The sequence below is a fragment of the Cajanus cajan genome, chromosome 8, assembly GCF_000230855.2.
Source record: "Cajanus cajan strain Asha chromosome 8, NIPB_CcT2T_4, whole genome shotgun sequence".
NCBI lineage: Eukaryota > Viridiplantae > Streptophyta > Magnoliopsida > Fabales > Fabaceae > Cajanus > Cajanus cajan.
Window position 1 is genome coordinate 7,462,824 of NC_138524.1, and position 27,736 is coordinate 7,490,559.

The 27,736-nt window shown below is 31.2% G+C and overlaps 3 protein-coding genes across 4 annotated transcripts; 1 reads left to right on the top strand and 2 right to left on the bottom strand.

The window, feature by feature from the left end:
- Positions 1–3,404: 3,404 nt before the first annotated feature.
- Positions 3,405–17,562, bottom strand: LOC109798881 (V-type proton ATPase subunit a1). Of its 2 annotated transcripts, none has more exons than XM_020359307.3 (18): positions 17,139–17,562; positions 14,712–14,756; positions 13,085–13,204; positions 12,780–12,887; positions 12,330–12,443; positions 12,033–12,206; positions 11,732–11,869; positions 9,680–9,787; positions 9,443–9,550; positions 9,182–9,330; positions 7,713–7,866; positions 7,156–7,316; positions 6,140–6,346; positions 5,865–6,048; positions 5,685–5,768; positions 5,125–5,318; positions 4,976–5,035; positions 3,405–4,009 (listed from the first exon to the last, which is right to left on the bottom strand). In XM_020359307.3, exons 1-18 carry the CDS (start codon positions 17,280–17,282, stop codon positions 3,805–3,807), a joined length of 2,457 nt encoding a protein of 818 aa, XP_020214896.1. In that variant the 5' UTR covers positions 17,283–17,562; the 3' UTR covers positions 3,405–3,804. The 2 variants fall into 2 exon arrangements, with proteins under 2 accessions (XP_020214896.1, XP_020214897.1); XM_020359308.3 differs by lacking the exon at positions 17,139–17,562 and adding an exon at positions 14,913–15,021.
- Positions 17,563–19,153: 1,591 nt separating this feature from the next.
- On the top strand, positions 19,154–20,879 carry LOC109798663 (Cysteine proteinases superfamily protein). The gene is made up of 2 exons (XM_020359009.3): positions 19,154–19,441; positions 19,942–20,879. Exon 2 carries the CDS (start codon positions 19,959–19,961, stop codon positions 20,643–20,645), a length of 687 nt encoding a protein of 228 aa, XP_020214598.1. The 5' UTR covers positions 19,154–19,441; positions 19,942–19,958; the 3' UTR covers positions 20,646–20,879.
- Positions 20,880–22,057: 1,178 nt separating this feature from the next.
- On the bottom strand, positions 22,058–27,454 carry LOC109798661 (arogenate dehydratase/prephenate dehydratase 2, chloroplastic). Its single transcript, XM_020359008.3, has 12 exons — positions 27,094–27,454; positions 26,940–27,007; positions 26,417–26,509; positions 24,596–24,796; positions 24,444–24,524; positions 23,945–24,040; positions 23,777–23,854; positions 23,560–23,649; positions 23,384–23,445; positions 23,132–23,213; positions 22,981–23,053; positions 22,058–22,290 (listed from the first exon to the last, which is right to left on the bottom strand). Exons 1-11 carry the CDS (start codon positions 27,332–27,334, stop codon positions 22,997–22,999), a joined length of 1,149 nt encoding a protein of 382 aa, XP_020214597.2. The 5' UTR covers positions 27,335–27,454; the 3' UTR covers positions 22,058–22,290; positions 22,981–22,996.
- Positions 27,455–27,736: the final 282 nt, after the last annotated feature.

The window sequence follows — 27,736 nt, forward strand, 5'->3', positions numbered from 1 at the left end:
GCTAATGTCACGGATTTACCAAGAATATCCAACGGTAGTGTGAGTGATATAATGTAATTGGGCTACACCAAATTTGTAGTTGTTAGTTAGTTATTACCCTTTGGGCCCATTAGCCTCTCTTTCTATGTCCTTCTTTACTACTCCGCCTAGTCGTTCCATGTGGATAACTTGATTTTTTTTTTAATTATTCTTTTGATCATATAGTTTCATCCATTTTATTTTTTAATCTTTACAATTAAAAGTATTTTACTTTTATTTTTATATATATCATTTTTATTTTTTTTAATCTCTATAATTTCATAAACTTTATCTTTTAGAAATATCATTTTTTAGTTTATATAAAAATAGATAGGATAGATTAAAAGAAAAAAAATGATATGTATAAAAACTAAAATGAATCATTTTTAACTGTAAAAATTAAAAGGTAAAATTGATAAAATTACATGAAAAAAGTAATTATTTTTTTAACCAAAACAGTGTGGATATCTTTGTTCTAGTGTTTGTGGATTTGATGTTTTGGAGAGACAATTTTTAATACACATATTAAATGAGAGACAACAAAATTGTTGTAAAGACCGTCATAAATATTACTTTAAGATTGAATTATCAATATTCATTCCTTTCTCGTAATTCCTTGTATGTTTATCACACAATTTGAATACTAAAGATCCACCAGTGATATAATATAAAATTTAAATAAAAAATTAGTTATATTTGTTAAGTTTTATAATGATTATTTTAAGAGTTATATTTAAGATGACTTCTTATTAGTTTATATTGTGAAAATACTTACGCTGAAAGTACATACAAATTAAATTCTTAAATAACAATTTATGAAAAATATTAATCTCTATATATTAAACATGGATTTCTATTTTACATAAAAATGTTTTTAGGGACTTTTCTTCAATATGAATATTTGTAGAGACTTTTTTAATTTTTTTTTATCTAATTTAGTTTTTATTTATCATAATTATTTATAAACTACATATTAATATTTTAAAATAAACTATTAATAAATAATTTTTTTGTTACAACACAAATTATTTATCATAAATATAAAATATGATTTATATATTTTAAAATATTTATGTATACTAATTTTAAATATAGTTTAAATATTCAAACATAATAATTATTTATATAATTTATTATAAAATTTAATTATATAATAAACATGTTTATGCATTGCATAGACTAAAATACTAGTTAAATATATAAATTTTATTTTAATATTAATTTATCAGTAATATTAAAATATTAATAATATATAAATTTAATTTATTTAGTAATAATAAATATATATCATTTGATATATTAACAAAAATTATAATATATGTTAACTTAAATAAGCAAATAATTGTATAATTTAAAAACATTATATATATATATATATATATATATATATATTCTAAAATTACTAAATTTTTAATGGAAAAGACTAAAATTGCACAATTATAATAGTTAAGCGACTAAAATTGTTCAATTAAAAATTAAGAGACTAAAATCACACAATTACAATCTTTTAAGGACTAAAATTACTTAATTAAAATCTTGATGATCAAAATTACACAATTGCAATACTTGAGGGATTAAAAGCACAATTAAGCCAAAATTATAATATGCGTTAACTTGAATAGACAAATATTGTATAAATTTAAAATATTGTATATATATATATATTAAAATTATTAAACTTTTAATGGAAGAGACTAAAATCGTACAATTATGATATTTGAAGGACTAAAATTGTTCAATTAAAAAGTGAAAGACTAAAATCGCACAATTACAATCTTTTAGGGACTAAAATTATTCAATTAAAACTTTGGAAATCAAAATTGCCCAATTGCAATACTTGAGGGATCAAAAATGCAATTAAGCCAATAAAATTTTAGAACATGAGAAGAATTAATAAATTTAATATCATATTAATATTGATTTAAGTAAAATCAATTTTAATTATTCATATACTGGAGAAAAAGAAGTATTGTGTGCCTTTGTGTTTAAAAAATAAAATAAGAGTAAAAAAAAAACAGGGAAGAAAAATCAAGCAGTTATTTATTTTTAAAAAATCTCAGTTATTTTATTTTCAAATTTTACTCTTTAATAACTAGCATATTATTGTTTAGAATAAAAACGTCAAAATAAATGTGTATATAAAAATAAGATATTGTCTTTATAATAGTCAAGTTATGATTGCTTTTATAATAGTTGTGGATAAATAAACCGCTAAATTACATTGATAAAATTTGGTATCCTACTAGGATTGACTTGACATAATTAATAATACGATATATAAAGAGTTACATTAAATTAATCCATGAAATTATAAACATTGATGAATTTAATCCTTAGCATTATAAAAAATAAAATCTTTTACAATTCTCACATTGGAAATGATACCATCAATGAATATAGTCCTTAACATACAAATTCAATATAGATAAAAATTTTGACAATCATAAGCCAATTTATTCTATGATGTTAAGACGGGGAGTCATGTTGAACAAAATTAAGAACTAAATTAATATTCATTAAAGCTGAGTTTAATAAAACTAGCTGATAAATATAAAATAATATACTTATTTATTTTTTGATAATCAGAATAAGAGAATGATGAGATAAATAACATAATTTCTAAATTAAAAAAATAAAAATCAAATAAATGAATAAATAAAAAATAAAAGAAATTAACAACTTATAAACTATAAACTACAATAAACCTATGAAAATAAATTATAATTTTTTTAAATAAGTTCCAGTACCAAATAAATTTATTTTGTTCAAACAAATTTATAAATCATTCTAAAAACACTTACAAGTTCCTCAAATATTTTGTCAAACAATAAATGACTAATTATTATCAAAATTAACACATTGGTAAATTTTCAATATTGAAACTAATATGATTAATATTGACTTATTGAGTACATATTTGATTCCTCCTACAAAATTATTTCGAATTTTTCACGTCAAGTCCACCTAAAAGATCCAAAAGTTAGTTATTTTAGGTTGAGTAATGATATATCCTTCGAAACACAGTTCGAATCATCTTCCGAAATATTAAAATATTATTATATTTTTTATAAATTTATTATAAAATAATTATTTAATTTAATATTTTAATCACTTCGAATGATTTTCGAATCATCCTTTCGGAGATTCTATCATTTTTCTTTTAGGTTTAGTGTGACAAACGTTAATCTTTGGCTGACACTTTTAATGATTTTGAGGACAATTTTTATTTTTCCTTCATAATTTAAACGACTAAAATGACTAATAATTACATTTTCAATAACTAATTTAATGAATTACTCAGATATATAAAGCTAGACAGAAGTGCAGATAAAAGTAGTAAAAAAGATGTGTAATGTCACTTTATTTGATTCCCAGAGCCAGAGAGGTGCATAAATTAATTCAAATTTTATTCTGGGCTACAGTCTGCTTATCATGTCACGAGTTCATACAGATGGCATAGTGTTTTCTGATTAAAACTAATAAAAAGGAAGGGACTATAACTTGTAGTTAATCATTACAAAAGAATTCAGAGTAAATACCTACATCCTATGAAAGCCCACGCTACATTATGTGTATGTGTGTAACCCCAAATAACCAATAGCTAAACTATGATGGACTTCTCTTTTACAAAATTAGTCTAACAATTTCCTTCTCCCTAAACTCTTCCCATTTTCCTACTCTAAGAAAGAAAAAGAAAATTACAAAAGAAAATATTCTGTGTTCCTTCTACTTATGTATATATATCCTTTGCACATATTTGCCAAGACCAAGACAGACAAGAATGGATCAATTTTCATCCTCTGTTAAGGAGGCGAAGGAAAAAGGTCTGAACTTGTATCCATCACCATGGTAGAATTTATTTTGGAATTCTACCCAGTGAAGACGCAAGGCGTGAAGAAAAGCACTGAGAGTCTCCATCATTAATAGTATAAAGGCAGTTGCAAAGGCAAAAACAGTTAGCCCCACTAATCGAATGACAAGATTGTCATACCTGTTATAATGGTAATCAGCGATGACATCGACAATTAAATAAAAAAAATGATATTAAAAAAGATAAATGCCAAAAAGGAATGCAAGCATGATACATGGATAATTCTTGAGCCTAAAATATCCAACAAAAGAATGCAGACACGACGGAGGGTTTTTTCATACGGCTCTGAATTAACTTCAACTAAAATTTCTTCAACTCAAACTCAAAAAACATACAAAATATTTATGTTTACAATATGTGGAGACTAGTTAGATAATTGTACTGGTATCGCCACAACTTCTAATCAGGAACTCATCAGAAGATTCAGAACTCACACTATTCTAAACTAGCAATTGGATCGTGCACAATAAATTAATGGATGCACTGTCATTAATTAAGATAATTTTATCAGCCATGATCTTAATGAAAATAGCACCTGTAGAATAAGGTATAAACACATTATCTGTTCAAAAACTACTCTGAAGCATAAAAATATCTTACTGACTTTTCCCTATTAAAAAAAGTTCCTAACTGTCAGTAACAATGATGCCCATTCCATACCATGATCTCAAACTAGGAATAATAATATTAATAAAGGTTACTTTCATGATAAATAAAGAAATTACGTAGAACTTAACGTATGCTATTGCCACCCAAGACCAAACATAAAGCAGTACTTTAACATCACAAAGTTAAGCAATTTGATAAATATCAATGATGGAATTTATTCCAGCACCCTTCCTCTTTATGCTCACACAATAAAAATATCACACATTTTTGTGGACTATGAAAACCTTCCTTTAATTGCTATTTCGTAATAACCATTCAGACAACTTTGATTATAAATTATAGTTTTATTGTCTATTACAGGATGCATCTTTTTGGGGGGGGGGGGGGGGGGTGTTAAAAAAAATTAAAGGAAACATCTCAATGAAAAGCTCAAAAAATAGTATGTCATATTAATGAAAGGTTATGAATCAAACTCACCCCCAAGCAAGAAGCAGGACTTTCTCATAAAAAACGGTAGAAAGTTCAGAGTGCGCCAAGCTGCAAAGTGGTAAAAAATATCAACCAAGGTTTAAAAAATGATAAAATACGGACCCAAGGCAATGAGAGAAAATCATAGCTGACCAAACCTTAATGCCCAAAGTCGTAGATATGAGGCTGTATTTGAAACTGAACCTAGAACAAACTCAATGGAGTGAATCATTTGGTGGACAAAGACCTCACTGAAATTGAATTCCTCACGGTGTTGCCTGGCAGAATCTGGTTCCAACTCAAGATCAACCTCAGAGCTATTAAGCATACCATAAGTGCGTCCTTGAAATCTCTATATTATCAAGATAAAAGATTAAACTTCACAAACTCCTTGGAATTTATTATTTAATAACTAACCGTAACAAAAGTATAGGACAAGGGAAACTATATACAGCTAAAAAAATGTCGGTGCAGCCAATAGAAGTTGCAAGTGATTTAAAAACAAACATGGTTTTGTCTAAAGAAGAACGGTCTTATGGTGGACCTCATGAAGAATTGAAATTTGACAACCACAATAAAAAAATACAAGCAAAAGAGGAAAATCAAACCGACAAGGATATGTATGTAATGTAGACATATTAACATGTAAACAATAATTTTGGAGAAGTAATTAATTTTCAAGCAAGAAAATCATACACAAGGGAGGCAAAAGTGGCACCTCGTTATGAAGCTTCTTTAGTATAAAAGGCTTTGGAAAGAGCATCCATGGAACTGCAATTAAAGCCCAAAGCAATAGCACAACCTGCATATCATGAACACAAAGAAATTTAAAATGATATAAACAAGGAAATGGAACAACAATTATTGAGTAACAAAGCAGCAAAGAAATGAATCTTACTTGAAGTGGCCTTTGGCCCCAGAACAATTGATTCTCGCCAAGATTGTCGAAAGGGCTTAAAAACATGTAAATCATTACATGATAAAGGTCTGCCTGAGAGCCAGTACACCACTTGACAATGATGAGAAGGGAAAGATATCCAAATAGACAGTTAAGGAAAATCATCTGGGGCACAAACTGGTACCTAAAAGCACCATGACGAGTAGGTTACAACATTCTAATGAAAGCAAAGCAAAACAATAACTGCTAGGAGAAGTTAGAAGAAAAGTGAGCACCTTATATCCAGTGAGTTGCTAAAGAAACAAGCGTTGAAGTAACTTAATATAATTCCCAAATTCATGTGCACCACACCAAACAGAATGGACATCTTCATCTTGAGAGAGTTTAGAAAAGCCAATTCTGAACGGCTTCCCCGCCAACTGGGATCCACACCAAATGGATATGGTTCTCTGTATTTTACTAAGCCAGTAGTATGCGCATCCCTTTGACAATATAAACCACACACCACCAAGTTAAAACATGGCTACAAAACAACATTCCAATTGCAAGCTCTGACAATATAAACACCCAAAATTAGCACCATTTTGAAGGAGGAAAGGAGCAAAGACAAAGCATAACTGAAGTGTGCAACTGTGGAAGAGATGTCAATCAAATTATTTCGGATGATGTAGATTTGAAGGTGATACTCTTGAGTGAAATGTGAATCAATTTTAAATAAATAGAACTTCAGTTTTTCAAGGAAACAATCATAATATACAGACATTAAGGCAACTCACTTAGAACTGTCCCCAACCATATCTGATGACTGATGGTGTCAAACCTAAAGATTCTTCCCAGGATGGAATTGATGGTATGATAAATCTCATATTTGCTTTAATCTTGGGGCATAAATTGAAGTACTTATCTTAATTTTCTTTGACTTGAGTCATTCATTTGATTTAGTTTTATCTTAATTTGTAGAAAGTTAACTTTAATTTATAACTTAAACTTTTAGGAAATTTACAAGTTTTTTTATGTTAATTTGTAGAAGAGAAGGAAGAGGATGGAAAACATTGAAAAAAACAAGTGGAAAGCTTGGTGAAGCATCATGGTACATGACTTGTGAGTAGCAGAAAGATTTGAATCAACATTTGTATTGTAGCAAAAATGGAATTTAGCAGGAATTGAATGGTTGGTTGGTTGTTTCACTTAAAAAAACATAAAACACCAACAGTTAATGCATTGTATATCTAGGTAATGATACCCCAAAAAAAAAAAACTGGCACAAAAAAGAGAGAAAAATAAAAGACACCTGCATGAATTATCTCGGCATTTGTAAGCAGATGCGCCAAATATGTGAAAAGGAACAGAGAAGAATTCATTGTAGATTAACCCACAATAGATTGAAAATAGTGACATCAAAAGTAGCACATAACGCCCACCAAATAACATTTCCATAAAGCTTCCAAGTCGCTGGAAGAAATAAAATAGAATTGTTAAGTACTTAATTCCAAAGCCAAGAGTAAAAGAAAAGTACAGGATATTGTGCAACTCTTTTGCACTTGTATGCAGTACAATAGATTGATTACCATAATACATTAAGATATTTAAGGACATAAATTTAGTGTAACTTAATTATTGTGCTATTTATCAACTAAATCATAGAAAACATTGGATACTAAACTCTGAACAATAATATGATGATCCTACTACAATTAGATGGAAATGAATCTTGATCAAATTTGATACAACTCTAACAAGTATTTGTGCAAAGAAGATTAACCATAATAGATATAACACCCATTATGAATTTTTGGTATAATCCTCCCACCACTACTTTATTTATGTCAAAGCTAGAATGAAAAATACCTGAGTGCTGAGCTTGCTTTGACGTGCTATAAGAATCAACGCTCCCAGCAACAGGCAAATTCCATGACCCCAGTCGCCAAACATAACCGCAAAAAGAAATGGGAATATAATAGTTGTATAAACTGCAGGATTTGCTTCTTGATATCTTGCAACACTGTCAAGTACAAGGACTCGTTAGGACTAGGAATTTTTCAGTTTTTATAGCAAAATAAGGGTACCACCTTAAACTGGCTTTATCCAACTCCGTACATTAAGGGCATATTTAGTGGTGAGATAGGAAAGGGTACAATACGAGAATAGGACAAGATAAGTGTATGATATGACAAAAGCATGATGAACTTTATTTCTATTCAATGTTTAGTACACATCATCATATAAAATAAATCATGTTCAAATAACAAAATTATTGTTTCATTAAAATTACATATAATTTTTTTAAAAAATAAGTTTTAATTTAATTATTCAAATTAAAAAATTAATTTTAACTATATTATAAAAAATATTTTTTATTTATGTGATTACTTTTCTCAAAATAATAAAAATTATAATATTTTTAAAATTATAATTATTATTCAAAAAAATTTCTTTATAAACTATTTATATAATAATTATTTATTTTAATTGATAATATACTTTAATTTTATGTGTCAAAATTATTATAATTATATAAGAAAAAATAATGAATGCAAATTTTATATAATATATTATATAAATTAATATTTAAAACGTATTTTTTTAAACTTTAAAAACAATATTATATATGTTATACTTATTATATATATATATAATATATTGTATTTTATATAATATAATATATATATTATATTATATTAAATTATATATACAATATAATATATAGAGAGGAGGGAGGAGATCTTATCATATTTTGTTGGTACAACAAACAATAGATCATATAATAGAATATCTTCTCATATCCTGATTACCAAACGCATCCTAGGAAGACATTTATGATCCAACACTGCTAAGTAGGGGGGATCATTAGTGTTAGGAATTTTTTAGTTTTTATAGTAAAATTGGAAAATAAGGGTACCATCCTAAACTGGATTTATCCTAAACAGACACTTTGTATTGTGCTTCTATATTTATTATTTTTATGTATTAAAATAGTTATAGCAAAAAAAAAAATTAAGATTTGAAAACAAGTAACCAAGTATATTAGTGAATGGGTGGTTTTTTTTTCCTCTCTCTTTATTATAGAGTGGGTAATTTAAAAATGTTTTATTTTGGTGTAAAACTGTCCAATCAAAAGTAGATACCAAAAAAGTAATTACTAAAACATATTCCCTTTTTAGTAGATATAGAACTATAAATATAGATTTGTCTATCTATATCTATTGACACAGGCATAGCACTTTGCCACGCATTCCTAACTTCAAAAAAAGAAATTTATTTCAAAAACATTATCAATTTGTGTTGCCGCTAATAAACATATTAAATATTAGGCTCACCCATATGCATCAACAATTTCCTGATATGGACTTGTGAAACTGTTGGTTCTAAAATATGTAGGTGGTGATTCTAGTGCATCCATTGAATGAAAGATTATGCCGATTTGCGAATTGCTGTCAAAAGTTGCCCGTTGCAGTGCCTCCTGAATCTGGAATATCAAAAGTTGCAATCTCTTTAATAATTAATAAACAATATAAATCACCGATATTTTGAACCTTTCAAAAATTAAAGGGCAAAGAAATTTAAGGAGGGTAGAATACCTGTGTTTTTGCAAATATAGGGCACCAGCCCTCTCCAACAAGACATTTTTTGGTGACATCAAAATTTAACATGTTCAGGGTATCATACACAGCCTTCTCTCTTCTTACCTAGGACAAGATGAAAAGAATGAGAGGTATTGGTTCATATTAAATATCCATCAAAAGCTGATCAGGTATTAGGAATGCCTTGCAGCTACATCCCAAGGAACAAGAATATATTCAGAAGCTAATTCTAACCATGTCCATCCATTCTGAAAAATGGGCTTCTACAAAAGCTAGAGCCTTATTCCGATGCCTAATCCCAGCATCCAGAGTTGCCTCTAAGTCAGTAAGACGTGATGAAACCTGTAACCAAAAACTATTCTTTTAATTAGAAATCATACAATCTCTATTAGAATATCCAGAAAATATCACTGTTGTATCTTAGAATAGTTTAGAATATCATGTATATCTCTTAGAAAAGGTTTTCATATTTCATTATATGTCATGATTTGTTTCCTTATTTGATTAAACTTAGGAGTCTAGCATTCATATTAATAGGGGTTACTGCTTTGTCTTTTTGTACAGCATCAAATCAATTCAAGTTCAGATTATTCTATCTCCATTTTCTCCGTCGTCCTTTCCTTTTTTCCCTACCTAAACCTTATAATCTAAACATGATATTGGAGCAGTACCACCAGCCTGCCACTATTCAGCTGCTGCATTTCCATAAATATGGAAGTCCACTTTATTTCCACAATTATTTTCTTTTTCCAATTACTCATTCTCTTGTCATGTTCTACTTCTGGCACCTTCTCTCTATCTCTTTACACACTTGATTATTTCTCTCTCCTGGTTTACGCCCCTCCCTTTTAGTGTTATTATTGATAATATAAAATATGTGGAGGATACAAATGGTAAAGACAAAATTTTTTGATAATATAAAGTTATTCTCTTGTTGACAATAAGTCCAATAGTCCACTAATGATCATACCAATGGTGACTTTTCTCCCAACTCCCAAGATCATTCCAATGTTGACTTTTTTTTTGCTACATCTCACATAAACTGCATCTTCGCCCCTGATGCATTCTAGCCCCTACATTTGTTCCCAGAGCAGTTTGATGACTATCTTTTGCCTCAAACTCCAGTCCAAAATGTAGTATGGTCCCATCTTCAGATTTTGTTGCCTGCCACTGTGATATTTTTCATTTGTTTTTTTAACAAGCTTAAATTTTAACTTGAAGAGTAGTGTTAGAATATCTAAAAATATCTCATAATATCATTATTGTATCTCATACTAATTTGGAGTATGTTACATATCTCATAAGAGTGGTTTCCATACTTCATTATATTTCATGACTTGTTTCATTATTAAATTAATATCAGGAATCTAGTATTCATGTAAATTTGGGTTAGTGTTTGTCAGTTGTATCACGTCAAATCCATCAATTTCACATTATTTAGTCTCTAGTTTCTTTTTTTTTTTTTATATACACTTACCCAATAATTTCAACAATATCCAACTTCCCATTTTTACAGTCAACAATTATAACATGTAATGATATAAAGCAACAAGGCACCGTTGATTTCAATTTAATGAATGGTAGACCTTTTTTCTTTTATCATTGGTCCATGTAGTCTACACCACCTAGTGAGATGTGTTAGGATTCAATTCCATAGTATGGGACTCGAGTCCCACATTGAAAGTTTGGGATTCTAGTGTGGAGTTTACAAGGCCTGGGCTCTCCTAACAACCAGCTTTTGTGGTGTGATTCTGTTAAGGTGCTTATCATGAGTTAAGGCCTGGTTGTTATTGTGCTCCTTTTTTTTTTACTTGATACTACTCTTTACCCTTGAATGATATTGATGGAAAAGATCCCCCGAAACATTATGGTACTGAATACTGAAAATCTTAAAGAGCATCAAAAGAAACTGGTAGTGACTTGAGTATTTAACTGCTTGATTCTCCCCCCTTAACAGTTAGCTTTTAAGGGAGGGTTCCCTAGTGTTTGGATGCTTTTCCCATCTTAGAATTGGAATTAGGACTTAATTCAACCCTACAAAATTGACTTATAAAGAGAGGAGTATCTAATCCTTATAAGGACTACATTACTCATATATCTGTAGTCATGGGATCTCAACAATATTAAAATATTGAAGTTCAGACAGCAACTTTTCCCCAAAGAAACTGTAGCAGCAAAAAGTTCAGTTTTATCTAGAAACTGGAGCACATATGACCTCTATGTTATGACACAAAGGTATATAAAATCGAAGAGGAAAAAATATCTTCTTAATCTGAGCATACATACCTCCGAAGTTATTTGCCTCTGTTTACTTATGTCTTCAGGAACAGGGTAACAATTTGCACCAAATGCATCACAAATTTTCAGAATCTTTGTTCTTGCTTGCTCCCCAGAGAAAAAAACTACAAACACAGTTTTCTCAACCTGAAAAGAGGATCAGGAATCTGTGTCATCAGGAGGACAGAGAAATTATTAGAAAAATAAACAAACTGGGCATGGGATTGGTTAAAGTAATAAGTTAAATACTGATTAACAAAACTAAAGATAAATTATCAATATTCATTAAATTGATAAGAAGGAAGAAAACCATCTCGGCTGAAATAGGATCCACGATTTGTTCATCAGCAGGTGCCTGATTGAAAAGCATATTGCCTCTTGTAGCACGAAACAACATCCTTTCAAACCTAAGAACTTTGGATTTACAAATTATCCCACTGATAAATCTTAAACCAGATTGATTTGATGGTGCAGGCCTCACTTCCTGAAAATAAACCATTTATTACAGTTCCCTTACATGTCAAAATAAAATTGAAAAAAACTTGTAACAGAACCTTTACACTTTCTGTAGTAGAAAAATATCAACAGTAATAAGATGTTAAGGAACCTGTTCAAACAAAAATGGTGTCTCAACATAGTTTTCGTTTGAGAAAACGTTCTCCTCCAGTTCTCTCTCTTCTGAAATGGCTTTGCCATGATTTGAAACAAGAAAACCACATGCCTGAAACATGCCCACAAAATTATATCATCCGTACATGAGAGAAAGTATGTAGGAGTATTTTCCATCGAAAAGAACAGAATTACATTTATAATTATAGATTACAGATAAAATGTCATTGAACAAGACAGAATACATTAAAATCAGAAGTATAGCAGAAAAGCAGATCAACAAAATATCTCCAATGACTAATGTTGAGTTTCAATCAAAAAAGACCCCTATTGGCTAATTGAATTAAAACAGGAAAAACTAGCGTAACCAGAAATAATAGAGAGCATATCAAAACCTCTACAGAACTTTAAAAGAGACTATCCTAACCACAATATCCAAGGAGAATACCTTTTGTAATACAATCTTGAACTCTAGGAGTTCGTTATATGATTGCCGAAGTTTCTCACTATTAGAGTTCATTTCAATTAGCTCATGCTCATGCTCAGCAAGTTGTATCTGATATAAGAGAAAAACAGCATAACTAACAATGTCAGATTCAATAGTGATAACCACCCATGTAAACAGGTAAAATTGAAGACAACCAACATAAGATCCATCATCATGTTATTGCTGGCAGCCAGCCATGTATATATTGAATAAACCCAAGGACAACGATCACATCTGATGGGGAAAAAAGTGAAATAGAGAAGGACCTCTAAATCCTCCAGATAAATATCTGATTGCAAGACCGGATGCGAAGACATTAGACCAGCTTTATTGATTTGATCCTTGAAGAATCGTAGCTTTCTTGACATTTCTGCACATCGCTTTACCTGTCAAGAAAAATGCAGTTAGCATAATAATAATAATAATATATATATATATACATATATATATATATATATATATATATATATATATATATATGTTTAGAGAATATTATCACTATCATGACTTATGAAGATAGATAACAATATATCCAGTGCAAAGAAACTATAAAAAGCTAAATTTTCTGCTAAAACATCAAAACATCTCATAATATCATTTTATTTATTTCTTAATATTTTAAAATAACTTTGATGATCTCTTAGGAGTGTCTCATATTTCATCATTTGTTTTCTTAATTAATAAGGATTACGAGCCAAATATATAACAAAGATTAGTGCCTAGTCTTTCAAGTCACATATCGCATCACATCAATATACATCAGAGAGCATATTCCAGTCTTTTTTATCTATCTTTTCCATTTCCTCTACCTTAATCCCAACAATTTCAACAATGACAATATTTTATACACCAAATTCATTTTAATTCCACAAAAGAGAGGAAAACAATAAAAATAAACTTCTTCCCAAAGTTTGAACCAGTTTCTTCCTTATTTTAATTAACACGAAGAAAGGCACTACGTATCTCCATCAAAACAAAACAAAAAAAACAAAATAAAGAAATAAATAGACAATTCGTCATAGAGTGAGCAGTTAACTTCTTGTATACATATTTTTTTTTTATCTCAATTTTATCCTTAAGAGATGCATAGATGGAAACAGATTAAAATATAATATATATATATATATATATATATATAGAGAGAGAGAGAGAGAGAGAGAGGATAGAAAGAGAGAGAGAGGAGGGATCCTTTTACTCCAGAAGTAAGTCTACCTAGACTTACTCCATTCAATAACTTATGTTTTAAATCAAATTTCAACAATCCAACCGTTCAATTTAAAGTTCTTAACGCATAGATCAAATCTGCAAATTTTTAGAAAACTTGAAAATCATTTGATACTTCATTTCATTAATTTAAATTGACGGATAATCATAAAATCATTTTATACATTGACTCGAATTAATGAAATGAAGTATAAAATGATTTTCACATTTTCTAAAAATTTACAGATTTGATCTATGCATTAAGAACTTTAAATTGAATTGTTGGATCGTTGAAATTTGATGTAGAATATGAGTTATTAAACGGAATAAGTCTAGGTAGACTTACCCCTGGAGTAAAAAGATCTCTTCTCATATATATATATATATATGTGTGTGTGTGTGCCCGCATATAGATATCAATCTAGAGAATTTGGAAAATAATAATCTCTTTAACATGAAATAAACTATAAACTATGTACTTAATAGAAGATATTTTCAAATTTTTTTCTAACTAGTAAATTGAGAAGATAGTGTCATAATATCTGGCCCCATAAAATAACCTCAAATCCAAACTGCAGACTAAGTCCTAACATAAAAAATAATACTGATAGTTACCATTCCAAAACGGGACAAAATTAAGGGCATTCAAAATGCAATAGGGTTTCTAATAATTAGCGCAGTGTAGATTACCTGGTTAACAAATGTTCTCTGGAAGGGGCTTTTTTCAGCATTTAACTACAGATAAGAAAATAGAATCCATAAGAAATGCAGTGATTAATCTCCAGAAAAATTTTATACCATCAACACCGGAACCAGAAATTTTAGAAAGATATGACAGCTAAGGAAAAAAGTTGAAACAAACTAAAAACATTTCCCAACACTCAAACAAACCTGCAAGTTGCCACCCAAAATATCATTTATAATAGGATACATCATTATATATGATATTGCAAAGAATATATATTCCTGGAACTTTAAATAACACCCCCACTTTTAGTCTGTCCGTGTAATGTATGAGAAAATAGACCCGAATTGAACATTAGCATCAAAGCTTTTGCTTATCCAATATCCATATATATTTAGATCCACCAGACTCTAGAGCCGAAAGAGCTACAATTCTGTAGATGTACAACAATTCTAAGAAGCATTCTTTTCTCATAATCACATAAAGAAACAGCTTCTAAGAAGAATCCTCATATGCAAAAAAGATGCTAATTACGGGAAAAATAACTATAGTAATACTCTTCCGTCCCATTATAGGTGTTGTGTAAGATAAAAAAAAATGTCTCAAAATAAGTATCATTTTAGTTTTTCAATACAGTATTAATTACTTCTTTTTTATTTATACTCTTAACACTCACAGTCTTAAATGACTGCAGTTTTAGTATGCGGGAAATGTTCTCAATTTTCAAGTATTTATCAATAGAGTGAGTTATTTTAGCAAAATTACATCAAAAAATGATAAATTTATTGTATTTTTTAATTTGTGTGTAGAAACTTTGAAATGCAGTCATTATGGAACAGGGGTAATATTTTTTAGAAAGTTGTTGTATTACATCGTTTCTAGCAATGAAAAGTTAATTTCACATAATTTTGTAAAATTGTAGTATTCTCTTTCATTTGTTTATTAATTTTTCTTGATTTGTGTACAACAATTGCTTCAACTTCCGAGGGACAAATCCAGAAATCTATTTAAGGGGAGGCCAGAAAATATTAATAATAAATTAAATTATAATAGTTAAATATATCATAAAATTCACCTACAACTACAATAGTATATGCATCATAAAAAACATAGATAGAGAAGTATAGAAAAAATTAATCAGCATATTCTTTTTAGTAATATAATCAGAGTTATAAATCATTTAATATTGATTAAATCATAATAATATATCAATTCTCAAAGACTTATGGAAGGGCTGCATGGCCCCTGCTTGCCCCCATGAGTCCTTCTATGGTTGTTGCCTTGTGACTTGGAGGTCTCACGGTCAGATCCCTCTCACCTTGTGGGGTTAAGGTGGCATACATCTACCCTCTCCAAACCCTATTAGGCGAGAAACTCGTGCACTAGATCACCCTTTTATAGTTCTCTAACATGACTACGGGCACAGTGAACAATTCATTAGTGACATCATTTTGTCCTTGATTACCAATAGGATTTACCACTATCAGTAGCACATACACATAGCCGCACAATATAAGTAAAAAAGGAAACCACATTAGCAAGTTTCTAAAATTAGCCGCCTTCTGAACCTAAATTTATATGCTACAAAGAACAATGCATGACAGTGAACAGAGAGCAGCAATCTCATTTGGAAGTTAGAACCCAAACCGAAACCATCCTATCCTCACCAATACAAGACAAGTGTTGGAAAATTTTAAGTCCCACACTGACTGAAAATGAGAAACTCAGAAAAGTAAACAAGACCTTTCAGAATTTCAAGTTTTCAACAACAAAGTATATAGTATAACCCACCTTCAATAAAAATAGGAAGTCTGTGTAACCTGAGAAGCTATTTATCAAAAATAGCTTAGTTTTGTGGATTGGAAACCTCTAAAGCGAGTAAAGATAAAATGAGTAATCTAAAGAGTGGATTCGATATTCTACTACATCCATTATTTTCCAATCAACAACCGAGATAACTCAGTTTATCCTCTAAAGTGAGTTTCTCTACATTTTAAACACAAAATTAAACGTAAGCAACAATGCAACAAAACTGTTCATCAACCAATCTCTCAAACCGTAACTAGATTCATCAACATACAATGTAGAATCCTATTTCGTATAAACTATTGGCGTGAAGCATCCAGCATCAAAAATCCAATTCCAAATCAATCACGCGCAACAAACAACAAGAGAGAACGACGCGTGCGAACAAATCCCGCACTAGCACCACATTCCTGAACTCAAAACACACGAATTCAAGCAATGCCGCATGCTACGTCAATCATTTCCCGAGCGAAACGCAAGAAACTTCACGCACTCGACTCGAACAAAGCCAAAACTAATGCAGACAAAGACATTTCCGGAAAACGAATAACAAAAGGCGCGAAAAGCAAGAAAACGCAATTTGAAAAAAAGGAACGAAGATTGGATCTAAGTGAGAAAAAAGTTACGTCGCGAAATTGAAGGAAGCCGAGTTGGCCTAAATAGGTGATGGCGCGGTGAGCGGACTCGGCGGGGATGATGAGCTGGACGAACGTCATCATCTCGGAGCGCATCAGATCCATTGGCGGCAAGTCTTCTATGAAGCGAACCATTTTCCCGGGAATGGATCTTCGGGTGCAGATCTGAGAAAACCGTTTCTCTGTGAGAGTGCTTGCGTGCGTGTGGTGTGATGTGAGGCTTTGTTTGAATTTGAAGGGAGCGTTTGTTTTGGTTTGTTAAACTTGAGCACTCTGCTTCAGTTTCCCTTTCGCAACTGCCAATGCCATTTTGCATTAGATTAGAATTGGAAAATTTTCACATTTTCTTCCACGGAATCTGATTCGCTAAAATATAAACATTGCTGTTGTGGTAGAATTCCCATAGCTAATGCTCATGCTTTTCTATAGTCGAATCTCTTTATATCCTCGTCACACGTGTTTATTATATGTGTCGAAGCAAATTAAATTTTTACAGGCAGAGTATTATTATTTATTATTATGTTCTATGAAAAAACGAAAGAAAATAACATGTATAATTGTATCTATATATACCTACCTATAAATAAATGCAGGCATGTTTTAATAACTTTATTTTACCTTTAGTTTTTTCACATTTTATTTTCTCTTTCATTATTGTTTTTAAAATCATTCATTGTCACTCTTCAACTGCTTTTTTCTCTCATTCTCTTTCTCATAACTGTCAATTTTTATTTGTTATTTTAAAATAAATATACAAAAACATGAACACTAGTTATTATTGTCTGCAACCCACCAAACTACCCTAGCAGCAAGATGATATTTCTTAATCGTTACTTGTTACCTATTTCCCCCACTTATTGATTATGTTACTCGTTATCTACTATTGTTATATTCTACTTATTATTTGTTATATTTTATTTATTATCTATTACATGTCACTTATTTTCCTTTATTTATTACTTATTACTTGTTATTTTGTTATCTATTATTATTGCCCCTTAACAGATAACAAATAACAAGTAAAGGGCAATATGTAGAGCGTAACATGTAATAGATAATAAGTAGTAAATAGTAGGTGACAAATAAATAAGGTTAAAAATAAATAAGGTTAAAAATTTAATTTGGTCCTTTATAATATTTTTTGTTTTAATTTAATCTCATTTTAATTTTTTATTTTAATTTGGTCTCTAATAATTTAAATTATTGCAATTTGAGACTTCCGTCCAAATGATTTAAACGGGGTTAACTCCTGGTGACGTGGACGCCACTTGGATGTGGACGTGGATGCATACGTGGATGCTTAATTTTTTCATGCATCTGAAACCAGAACGGCCCGTTCTGAAACAATTATATAGTTTTAAAACATTATATATATATATATATATATATATATATATTAAAATTTTAAAATTATTAAATTTTTAATAAGAAATACTAAAATTGCACAATTATGATATTTGAGAGATTAAAATTGTTTAATTAAAGTTATGAGACTAAAATTACACAACTGTAATCTTTTAAGGACTGAAATTACTCAATTAAAACCTTAAGGATCAAAATTGCATAATTATAATACTTGAGCGATCAAAAGCACAATTAAGCAAAGAATATTTTATTCTCAATTTTGGAAAGGGTCGTTCTGGGTCCAGGTATTTTCAAAAAAATTGTCATCCACGTGGCATCCACGTATGCATATACGTGATATCCACATGACCAAAAGTTAACTCCGTTTAAATAATTTGGACGGAAGCCCCACATTGAAACCAATTAATTAATTTGGAACTAAATTGAAACTAATTAATTAGTTTGGGACCAAATTGAAACAAAAAATAAAAATAGGACTAAATTAAAACAAATAATTAATATAAGGGACCAAAATAGGATTTTAGCATATATATATATATATATATATATATATATATATATATATATATATATATATATATATATATATATATATATATATATATATATATAATTAATGCAGCTAATAATTAGAAATGGGCCTCATAAAAGGGGAAAGCGTGGATTAATAAAGGTACGTACGAGGAAGAGCGAGTGGATCTCTGGAAACGACGTCGTCGGGGGAGGTTCGCAATTCGACAGTGTGGGGTTTAGCGGCGAGATCGTCCTTCTTCTCCTCGTGGCCGCGAAGGGAAGCGCGAATGCCGAGGTTACGGTACCGTTTTGGGTGAAGTGTGAGGTTGAGGGACGGCACGGCGTCCGACGGCGGAGATTGACGGTGGAGATAGGACGGAGGATGAACTTAAATTAAGATAAGTTTTAACAAGCAGGTAAGGAGATTAGTTACTTATTGTTTGGATTCAATCAGTTAAATGTTGATGGTGAAAAATGTTTGAACCATTCCTCACCGATCCCGTTCGACTTGATTAAATGCTTTCGAGTTGCTATAGAATGAAAGTCCAAGGCTAGATTAATACACATCTATGCAGCAGTCGATGATTTATCTTGTGAATTCGTTTTTGGGTTTTCTATTTTATTTTTGCTGCGGTTGCATATTCAATGTAATTGATTATACCGTTAGAAATTGGGATGTCTGAAGAGAGCATTTTCAACTTTGAACTGGAAAAATTGACAACCATGGTTTTAATGATCAGTAATAAATGAGGGTGTGTAGAAAAACCCAAGTGACAAAACCTAGGCATTGCATGTTGTGTTACCTAAACTAGAGCTTGAAATTTAAGTATTGGTTGTGTGTTTGCGTGCATGTTCTTTTCTTTTCCTCTGAAAGTTGTATATCTAGCCAAGACTTATCCTAATTTGTTTTCACCAGGTTTTTCTATATACTTGATGGGGAAATCACAAGCAGATGAGAAGATTCTCAGCTACAATGATGTGGTTCTTAGACGATCGGATCTAGACATCCTTAGTGGTCCATATTATTTGAATGATCGAATTATTGAGTTTTATTTCAGCTATCTTTCTTCATGTCATCCCTCTCAGGATACTCTGCTGGTTCCCCCATCCATTGCATTTTGGATTTTAAAATGCCCTGTCGCTGAGGCTCTTAGTGATTTCATAGAACCCCTTCATTTATCTGATAAGACATTGGTTATATTTCCCATCAATGACAATGATGATGTTGAGAGAGCTGAAGGTGGTTCACATTGGAGCTTACTTGCATACTATCGCAATGCTAATTTGTTTGTTCACCATGATAGTTGCAGAAGCATGAATGCAGCACCTGCCAAGCAACTATATAAAGCTGTTTCTGGATACATGGGGTTATCAAGCTCAGCTTCTGAGGCCAGCTTTATGGAATGCACTGATTCACCCCTACAAGAGAATGGCTATGATTGTGGTTTATATGTCACAGCCATTGCCAGAATAATATGTAGCTGGCATGTAAATCATAAAAATACTGATACAAATGATCTGTGGTTTTCTGTCGTGAAGGAACAGGTTTCTCCATCTGTCGTTGCCAGCATGCGAGGCGAGATCCTGGCCTTGATCAGAGATCTAATGGCAAGACATTGAGATCAACATGCTCCAGATTAAAATACATCTTCTTATTTTAAGTATTGAATTTAAGTTTGAGCATCTTCTATATCTTGATTGGTGAGAAGACTTTGATTTACACTATGTTTAGACTTTAGATACTAAGTGAAATTGAGGGGATATTAATTGAAGTGATTTTGAAGTGAAATTTTGTATTGTTTGGATTGATGTAATTAGAAAAAAAATGAAATGAAATGGTTATTTATTTATTTATTTATTTGGTATGTGAAAAAGTGAATGGAAAGAAATGAGAAACACTAAAAAAATTAATTTTATCCATGTAATTAAATTTAAAACCTAATTTAATTCAATAATATGCATAATAAGTATTACATAAGTTGCGTATATTAATGTGGGTTATATTTATTATTTTTATTTAATTAAGCTTTTAATTAAAATGTCATAAAACATAAAATAACTAATTACGTTAACAAAATTATTCTTACGATGCTATAATTTATCTTATTTAATTAATTTTTTTAACATCGCGTATTTAATTAAATTCAAAAACTGTTTTAGTATAAAATTATGGTTAAGCACGGGTGGGTGTATTTTTTTAATCTCCAGTGAAAAAATATAGAATTTGCAAAAGGGGACAATTTTTCTGTTTTCAATCACCGCGGTTGTATTCAATGAAATTTTTTTTTGCAAATTACTTTCTTCCATTTCCATCCGAAATCATGGATGTGTTGGAAAGAAATGTAATATTGCCAGTGAAACAGATTTTTATTACTTTCTTTCTTAATTACTCACTAAACAAAGGAAATGATTTTTTTTTCTTTTCTAAATCCTTCTAACTTAAATCACTCCCTCCTAATTCACTCAAACCAAACAAAAGTGTGTCAAGTCTGTTTGAACCTTACGTTTGAGCCTTTGACTACCCAGTCACTGCTGAAGCTTAAGCATTTAGATGTTAATTTCGCAATAAATACATTTTGGTTAGTTGTAAGAAATCCTTTACATTGCTCAGTTTTTTCTTCGTTACAATGCAATTTTAAGAGTCTGTGAGCACTGATATATCACTTAATTACAAGGCGTAGAACAATTACTTTTTTCTTATCCGTACGCTAGTTTGATTTTCTCAGATTTGATTTTACTTTGATATTAACTTGAATTAAAAATGCTTACGTTAAATTTGGAAGTGAGTTATGCTCATATTAACGGACTCTAATTCCTTCACTCCAAAGTTTATTCATATTTCCGGTCTATGTGATTATCATGTGTGCCATCTACCATGCAACATTATTACAATAGTACATCATGACTACTTGAAAAATAGTCAATGCTAGAGGAAATGCAGGATCCTTTTAGTTTTAGGTACCATCTGAATACTGTGTCCCCGTGGCATTATCACATTTAGGCCAGAACATTGTGGAAACATCACGCGAAAATTGAGAGCAAGAACAATGAAAATAAATATTTGAACTAACGTAGGGGGAAAATGTCTATTCATTGTTAGCTAGCTGTGAGAAAATAAAGGGCAACGGAGGCCCATCAAAATTTTAAGAACCTTGTACATTTGATACAACTTTTTGTTTATATTTTGTATAGAAACAACGTAAGCTCTCTACATTCATTAACATGATTTGACAACCGCAAACAACAGTAATTATACTTAGGAGTCCTGCATCAACAAAAGTATACAGCAAATAAGTCAAAAAAGAAAACTACAAAATAAAAAACCTAGCATAAGCCACACATTAGACTTAACATACATGTTAACAAACTAAGTAAATGTCCAGATTTTATTCCCAGCAAAAGCAATAATCCAATAGCAACATCACGCCACTTCAATTTAAGCAGTGCCACAAACATCTATCGGGAGAGCAAAATTGTTGTTATTAACATGGGACATCTCTCTTCTTTTTTTTTTCTATTTTCTTTTCTTTTTCTAGGAGGGTGAGGAGGGGGAAGATGCAGAGTTGTAACCAAACCAAGAGAGAGAGAATAATGGAATTCGAGCAGAAGCAACAGGGAATCAGGGATTACTGGGACAAGAAATGCAGACACTGAACCATTTTCTTAACGATCACCATGTAGTATGGTTTTGGTAAACTCGTACACAATAGAACCAATATGAGAGAATTGATGAAGTTCAAGCACGACAATTTAGACAATTTGACACGATATCCAGAAAAGATTTGCATCGAATGCAACTATATCATATTCATAAGAGCAACGATGTATAAAGTTCCATGCAGTTTGCAATAACAATCGAGGTATAGTACCAAATTTCCAAAATTGGAGGTCATTTAGATTCAGTAAACTTGCTAGGTTAATCTCCAAGAAAATTATTAAGAAAAATGGCACTCACATCTTTTGAAGATTATTTACGTGCTGGTGTCCACAGGATAGCTCCCTAGCACTCGCAAGAATGTAGCAAATTCCTGTAAAGTGTATCAGTTTTAGAACGTCTATTCAAGTAATGCTTTCAATGTGCTTTGAAGGATTAAATTAAAGCACACCTTTAGATGCCTTAGGGCATTTTGTGCACTCTGATCAGCCATTGATGCTTCAAAATCAACATAGAAAAGATAATCAAAGTACCTGTATAAGATAAGAACTATGCTCAGCAGTTCAGCACGACAATCATCAACAATATAACCTTTTAGCAGACAACAATAATAATGATTTTAAGTTTTTGACTAATAAGTTTAAATGATGCATGTATTTGAGTTCAGAAAAAGATCAGTAGCTATGATTTTCAGTAATTATACTTGGAATTGTTGCTATCATCTGATGCTCTTAGAGGTTGGTTACGCAAAGGACGACTCTCAATCTGTTGGGGAAACAAATGAATTGTATAATCAGGATTCAGGAATGCCTACAAAGCACGCTTTCAATGTCACTTCCTCAAAAGATATAACAGGTGATGCTAGGGAAGACAACAAACCTTTGTTAGGTTAATCTGACGCAAAGCAAAAACAGCAAGGGCCTTGAAAAGTATCCCTGGACCCTCTTCTAAAGAAAACACTATGCTTGTCTGAGAAATCAACACCACAATTAATGGAAATATTCAACATTGATAAAAGCATAGACCAATAAATGGGGGAGTCTGAGACATGAGATGTATTACATCCAATAACTCCATCTATTTATTAGTTGAGTACCTTAAATGGCCTATCAGTGCCCGGAATTATAGGTTCTCGTGCTAGCATTAAAAATCGGGTGATATTATCACTATCATCCTGCAAATGCAAATCCATTGGTGATCAAACCTACCATGAACCAGAACTGCCAACCACATAAGTTAGATCACTCACGCCATGGACCCATACCTGAATGTCCTGAGCAAGTATATTCAAGCCATAGATCTTTGCAGCAGCAGAACTAGCAACTGCTCCTGCATCTTGTAGTTTGTGGAAGGCGACATGCTATAATTTGTAACTATGTTAGCATAAGTGATAATGAAAAACAAATCAACAGTACCAGTAAAAATTGAATAAAAATCCTATAACCCAAGGTGCAATATCTAACCATATCTTCACAAGATGATAAGAATATGCTAATTTTCCAAGCAGGTCAGAATTTGACCAAGGATGACCTACTTACATAAATTAAATATATAAATGCTCTGAAAAGTGAAATCTTAAGGAAAGAAGCATAATTCTTAACCCAAAAAAGTGGGTAAGGTTCAAATGATCCTGACCACAAAAATTGGGTAAAGGAAAGAAGCATCATTGTACCTTAAAAATTTAAGCATGATCATTATTCATTAGTCAACAGAAACACCTAAAATGATAACAGCTAAATAGCTTTCAATAATTCTATACTAACCTTAGCAGCACCAGCTGTGTCATCAACTGCTTCTCGCACCAATCCGAATTTTGTTAGTGTGTTCTCACATTGAGCAAGAGCCTGAAAAAGTGTCAGTCTAGGATATGTTTGTGATTCATGAAAAGGTAAGGCTTAAAATGTTAGAGTCACACCTGTGGGTGACTTAGAACCCGCTTCAAATCCTCAAGTTTAACACCATGGTTGGCCATCAAACAGTGACGGACTGCATATTTTACTTCTCCTACTATATGTAAACTGTGCCGGAGTAAAAGATCATAATTTCTATGGATGCTCCCTCCTAAAGAATTCTCAATTGGCAAAACTGCTCTATCCACAAGCCACCTTTCAACAGCCTAGCATGGGAAACCAAAAATGAGGTAAATAAAGAGACTAGAGAGTAGAGACAGTAATAATTAACCCTCTTGGAAAACGTCTATGAAAAAAGGGTAACCCCAGTAAGAAAACAACAATCATAAAATAAGACTAGAACTAGCACCTGTGATTTTGAATTTTAGTGATTAGAGTAACAATAACAAATAATACGTTAAATTTGTCCAGACAAGAACCAGTAGTACAGTACAACAAAAATCAATCAAGATTAACATGAAAATCCATAAAGAAAACAAGGGAAACTGAAAAAAACTCAGGGTGTATTGAATTGGGCTTTTAAAAAACTTTTTTTGATAAAAAAGTTTTATGATATTTAATCAAGACTTTTAAATTATATAACTATGTCCCTGGGTATTTAATCAAGATTATTAAGAATTTTTAAATAGTGTGTCAAAATTTAGTGGCAATGTGGCATCCAATTGAGACTTTTTGCAACTTACAAAAAGTCCTATGACATTCAAAAAACATATAGATTTTGATGGATTATGTTATATGGTGGATTTTGAGTGACCTTTTAGTAGAATGTATAAATAACACTCATTCAACAATCCCACCCAAACCCTTAAGACTTCCCTACTCTTTCATTCCTTAGTTTTTCATTCGTCCCCAGACTTTTCTTTCTCCCATATCACAATCCCTTCACTTTTCATTGAAAGCAAATAGGCAATACAGACACTGGTACAGTACTTGATCATCTATTTCTTCCAATACTACACACCTCTACACAATGAGATAAAAGACCTTTCTACTTTTTCTTATCCTTCAACCACTAGTTTGGACAAATTCATTGTATGCACTCTAAAGTATTAGATAATGTCTTTTCCTAGTTTGTATAACAGGAGATTGGATTTTCTTAGGTTTTGTCACTCTGTTAAATAGAAAAGTTTTCATGAATATTCACATTTACAACTTAAAGATCGATTTTTGTGTATGGGAAAACACTTCTATTTTCATTTCCTGTTTTCTCTATTAATTATAAAAATGAATATTCTTAATTTGTTTCTTAGTTTCAAATATTAGTGCTTGAAATGATGAAAGGAATATTTTTTATACTAATTTTATTTGTATTATATATGTAATTAGTTAAATATTTCCTAGTGGATTGTGAATTTCCTGATCTGCACTAATTTCTAGCTCCATTTTGATGTGTGTGATATTACCAACAAGACTTTGCATGACATGGTAATGACCCTCAAAATGAAAATGGATTGTCCAATCTTCATCATATGCCCTTGAGGATTGTGATGGGGAGGATATTTGATATTTTTAAATCACAATTCACAATTTTTAAGTTAACTCCTCCATTTAAGACAAGACCCAAACTTGTGTTAACGTGTAGTACTAAATAACTTTCATCGCAAAAAATATGTTGCTATGATGAATTCCCAATTGAACTAGTGATGAATCTTAGTGTATGTTTGGTTTCACGTTCAGAACTCTTAACTCACGTAAAAAACGTGAAAACAATAAGTTAATATTACTTGCTTTTGCGTCAAATTCATGAAATCGTGGATCAATGCCGCCAATCCAAACAGGCACTTAATCTTCAGCGTTATTAGGAGAAAAGGGCAGCGAAACTTTACCTCAAAAGCAGTGTCAAACTGTTCACAAGGCACAGCTTCACAATTTGGATAGGCCTTCTGTGCTGCTGACTCGCTGTAAGCACCGCGAACCCCCTGAAAGTGCAGTATTTAGCCATACAATATATAAAATTCAATTACAACGCCCTAATTTACACTCTCATCCAATATGTCAGGTGTAAAAATTTACTCTAACATGTCATGAAATTTAAATTCCATATATAATTAGCTCCTATCACTCTTTCGCGGGATGAATAAATGGAAAAACAAAGCAAATGTGTGAAGAAAGTAATGCTTGCAGGAGCACTGACACAGGTAATCAAATAAGCTCAGGATAATATTCAAATAATTCTTTTAAAACAAGATCTGTTATCTATTTGATCACTATTTTGATAATTGTGCTTACATACAGAGTGATACATAATAAATAAATAAAATAAAATAAAAACAAAGGAATTATATTCCACTAATCAAAATAGACGGGAAATAGACAACAATCAGAACATGCAATGCAACAAGCAAACACCTGATACGCAACACGAAGCCGAGAACCATCGGAAACTGAAGCAGATAACTGAGTCGATGTCAAAGGCCCTGAAAAATGAATCGCAAAAGGCATCGATAATAATAATAGCAACAACGAAAACGGAAAGGGGAAAGCGTGGATTAATAAAAGGTACGAGGAAGAGCGAGTGGATCTCTGGAAACGACGTCGTCGGGGGAGGTTCGCAATTCGACAGTGTGGGGTTTAGCGGCGAGATCGTTCTTCTTCTCCTCGTGGCCGCGAAGGGAAGCGCGAATGCCGAGGTTACGGTACCGTTTTGGGTGAAGTGTGAGGTTGAGGGACGGCACGGCGTCCGACGGCGGAGATTGACGGCTGAGATAGGACGGAGGATGGGCTACGATTCGCGACGCCGCCATCGAGACGGTGTTTGGTTTTGCAAAATGCGAAGTACACTACACAGTTACCTGTTTCCCGGTGATGGGGGCCATCACCATAACCCCGTGTCTAAAATATTCGATAATTAATTAATTCGCAGATAAAAATGAAGGTCTTTCATAATTTAGCAACACGCTGCATATAGTAATTATAATAAACTAGGAAAAAGAAGTATTCTTCGTCTATTAAAAGAAAAAATAAATTAAAAATATAAGAGGAAGAAGTTACTTATAAGAAAAAGATAATTATTAAAAAAAATATACATATAAAAATAAAAATAAAAAATAATTAATATCCTTTTATATATTAGTATAGATTAAATAAAAAGTAATATTATATATACTTCTTAATGCAGCATTATATATTTCAGATGTTAAAAAAAT

What these genes read in the sequence shown, in the direction of transcription:
- LOC109798663 (XM_020359009.3), top strand. Translation starts at nt 19,959, where the DNA reads ATGGGGAAATCACAAGCAGATGAGAAGATTCTCAGCTACAATGATGTG.
- LOC109798881 (XM_020359307.3), bottom strand. Translation starts at nt 17,282, where the DNA reads ATGGTTCGCTTCATAGAAGACTTGCCGCCAATGGATCTGATGCGCTCC. An exon ending in TTTATCTGGAGGATTTAGAG is followed by an intron (nt 12,888 to 13,084) that starts GTCCTTCTCTAT and finishes CTCTTATATCAG; the next exon opens with ATACAACTTGCTGAGCATGA. An exon ending in CACCATTTTTGTTTGAACAG is followed by an intron (nt 12,207 to 12,329) that starts GTTCCTTAACAT and finishes GTTTATTTTCAG; the next exon opens with GAAGTGAGGCCTGCACCATC.
- LOC109798661 (XM_020359008.3), bottom strand. Translation starts at nt 27,334, where the DNA reads ATGGCGGCGTCGCGAATCGTAGCCCATCCTCCGTCCTATCTCAGCCGT. An exon ending in GGCTTCGTGTTGCGTATCAG is followed by an intron (nt 26,510 to 26,939) that starts GTGTTTGCTTGT and finishes CTGCACTTTCAG; the next exon opens with GGGGTTCGCGGTGCTTACAG. An exon ending in ACACAGCTGGTGCTGCTAAG is followed by an intron (nt 24,041 to 24,443) that starts GTTAGTATAGAA and finishes TACAAATTATAG; the next exon opens with CATGTCGCCTTCCACAAACT.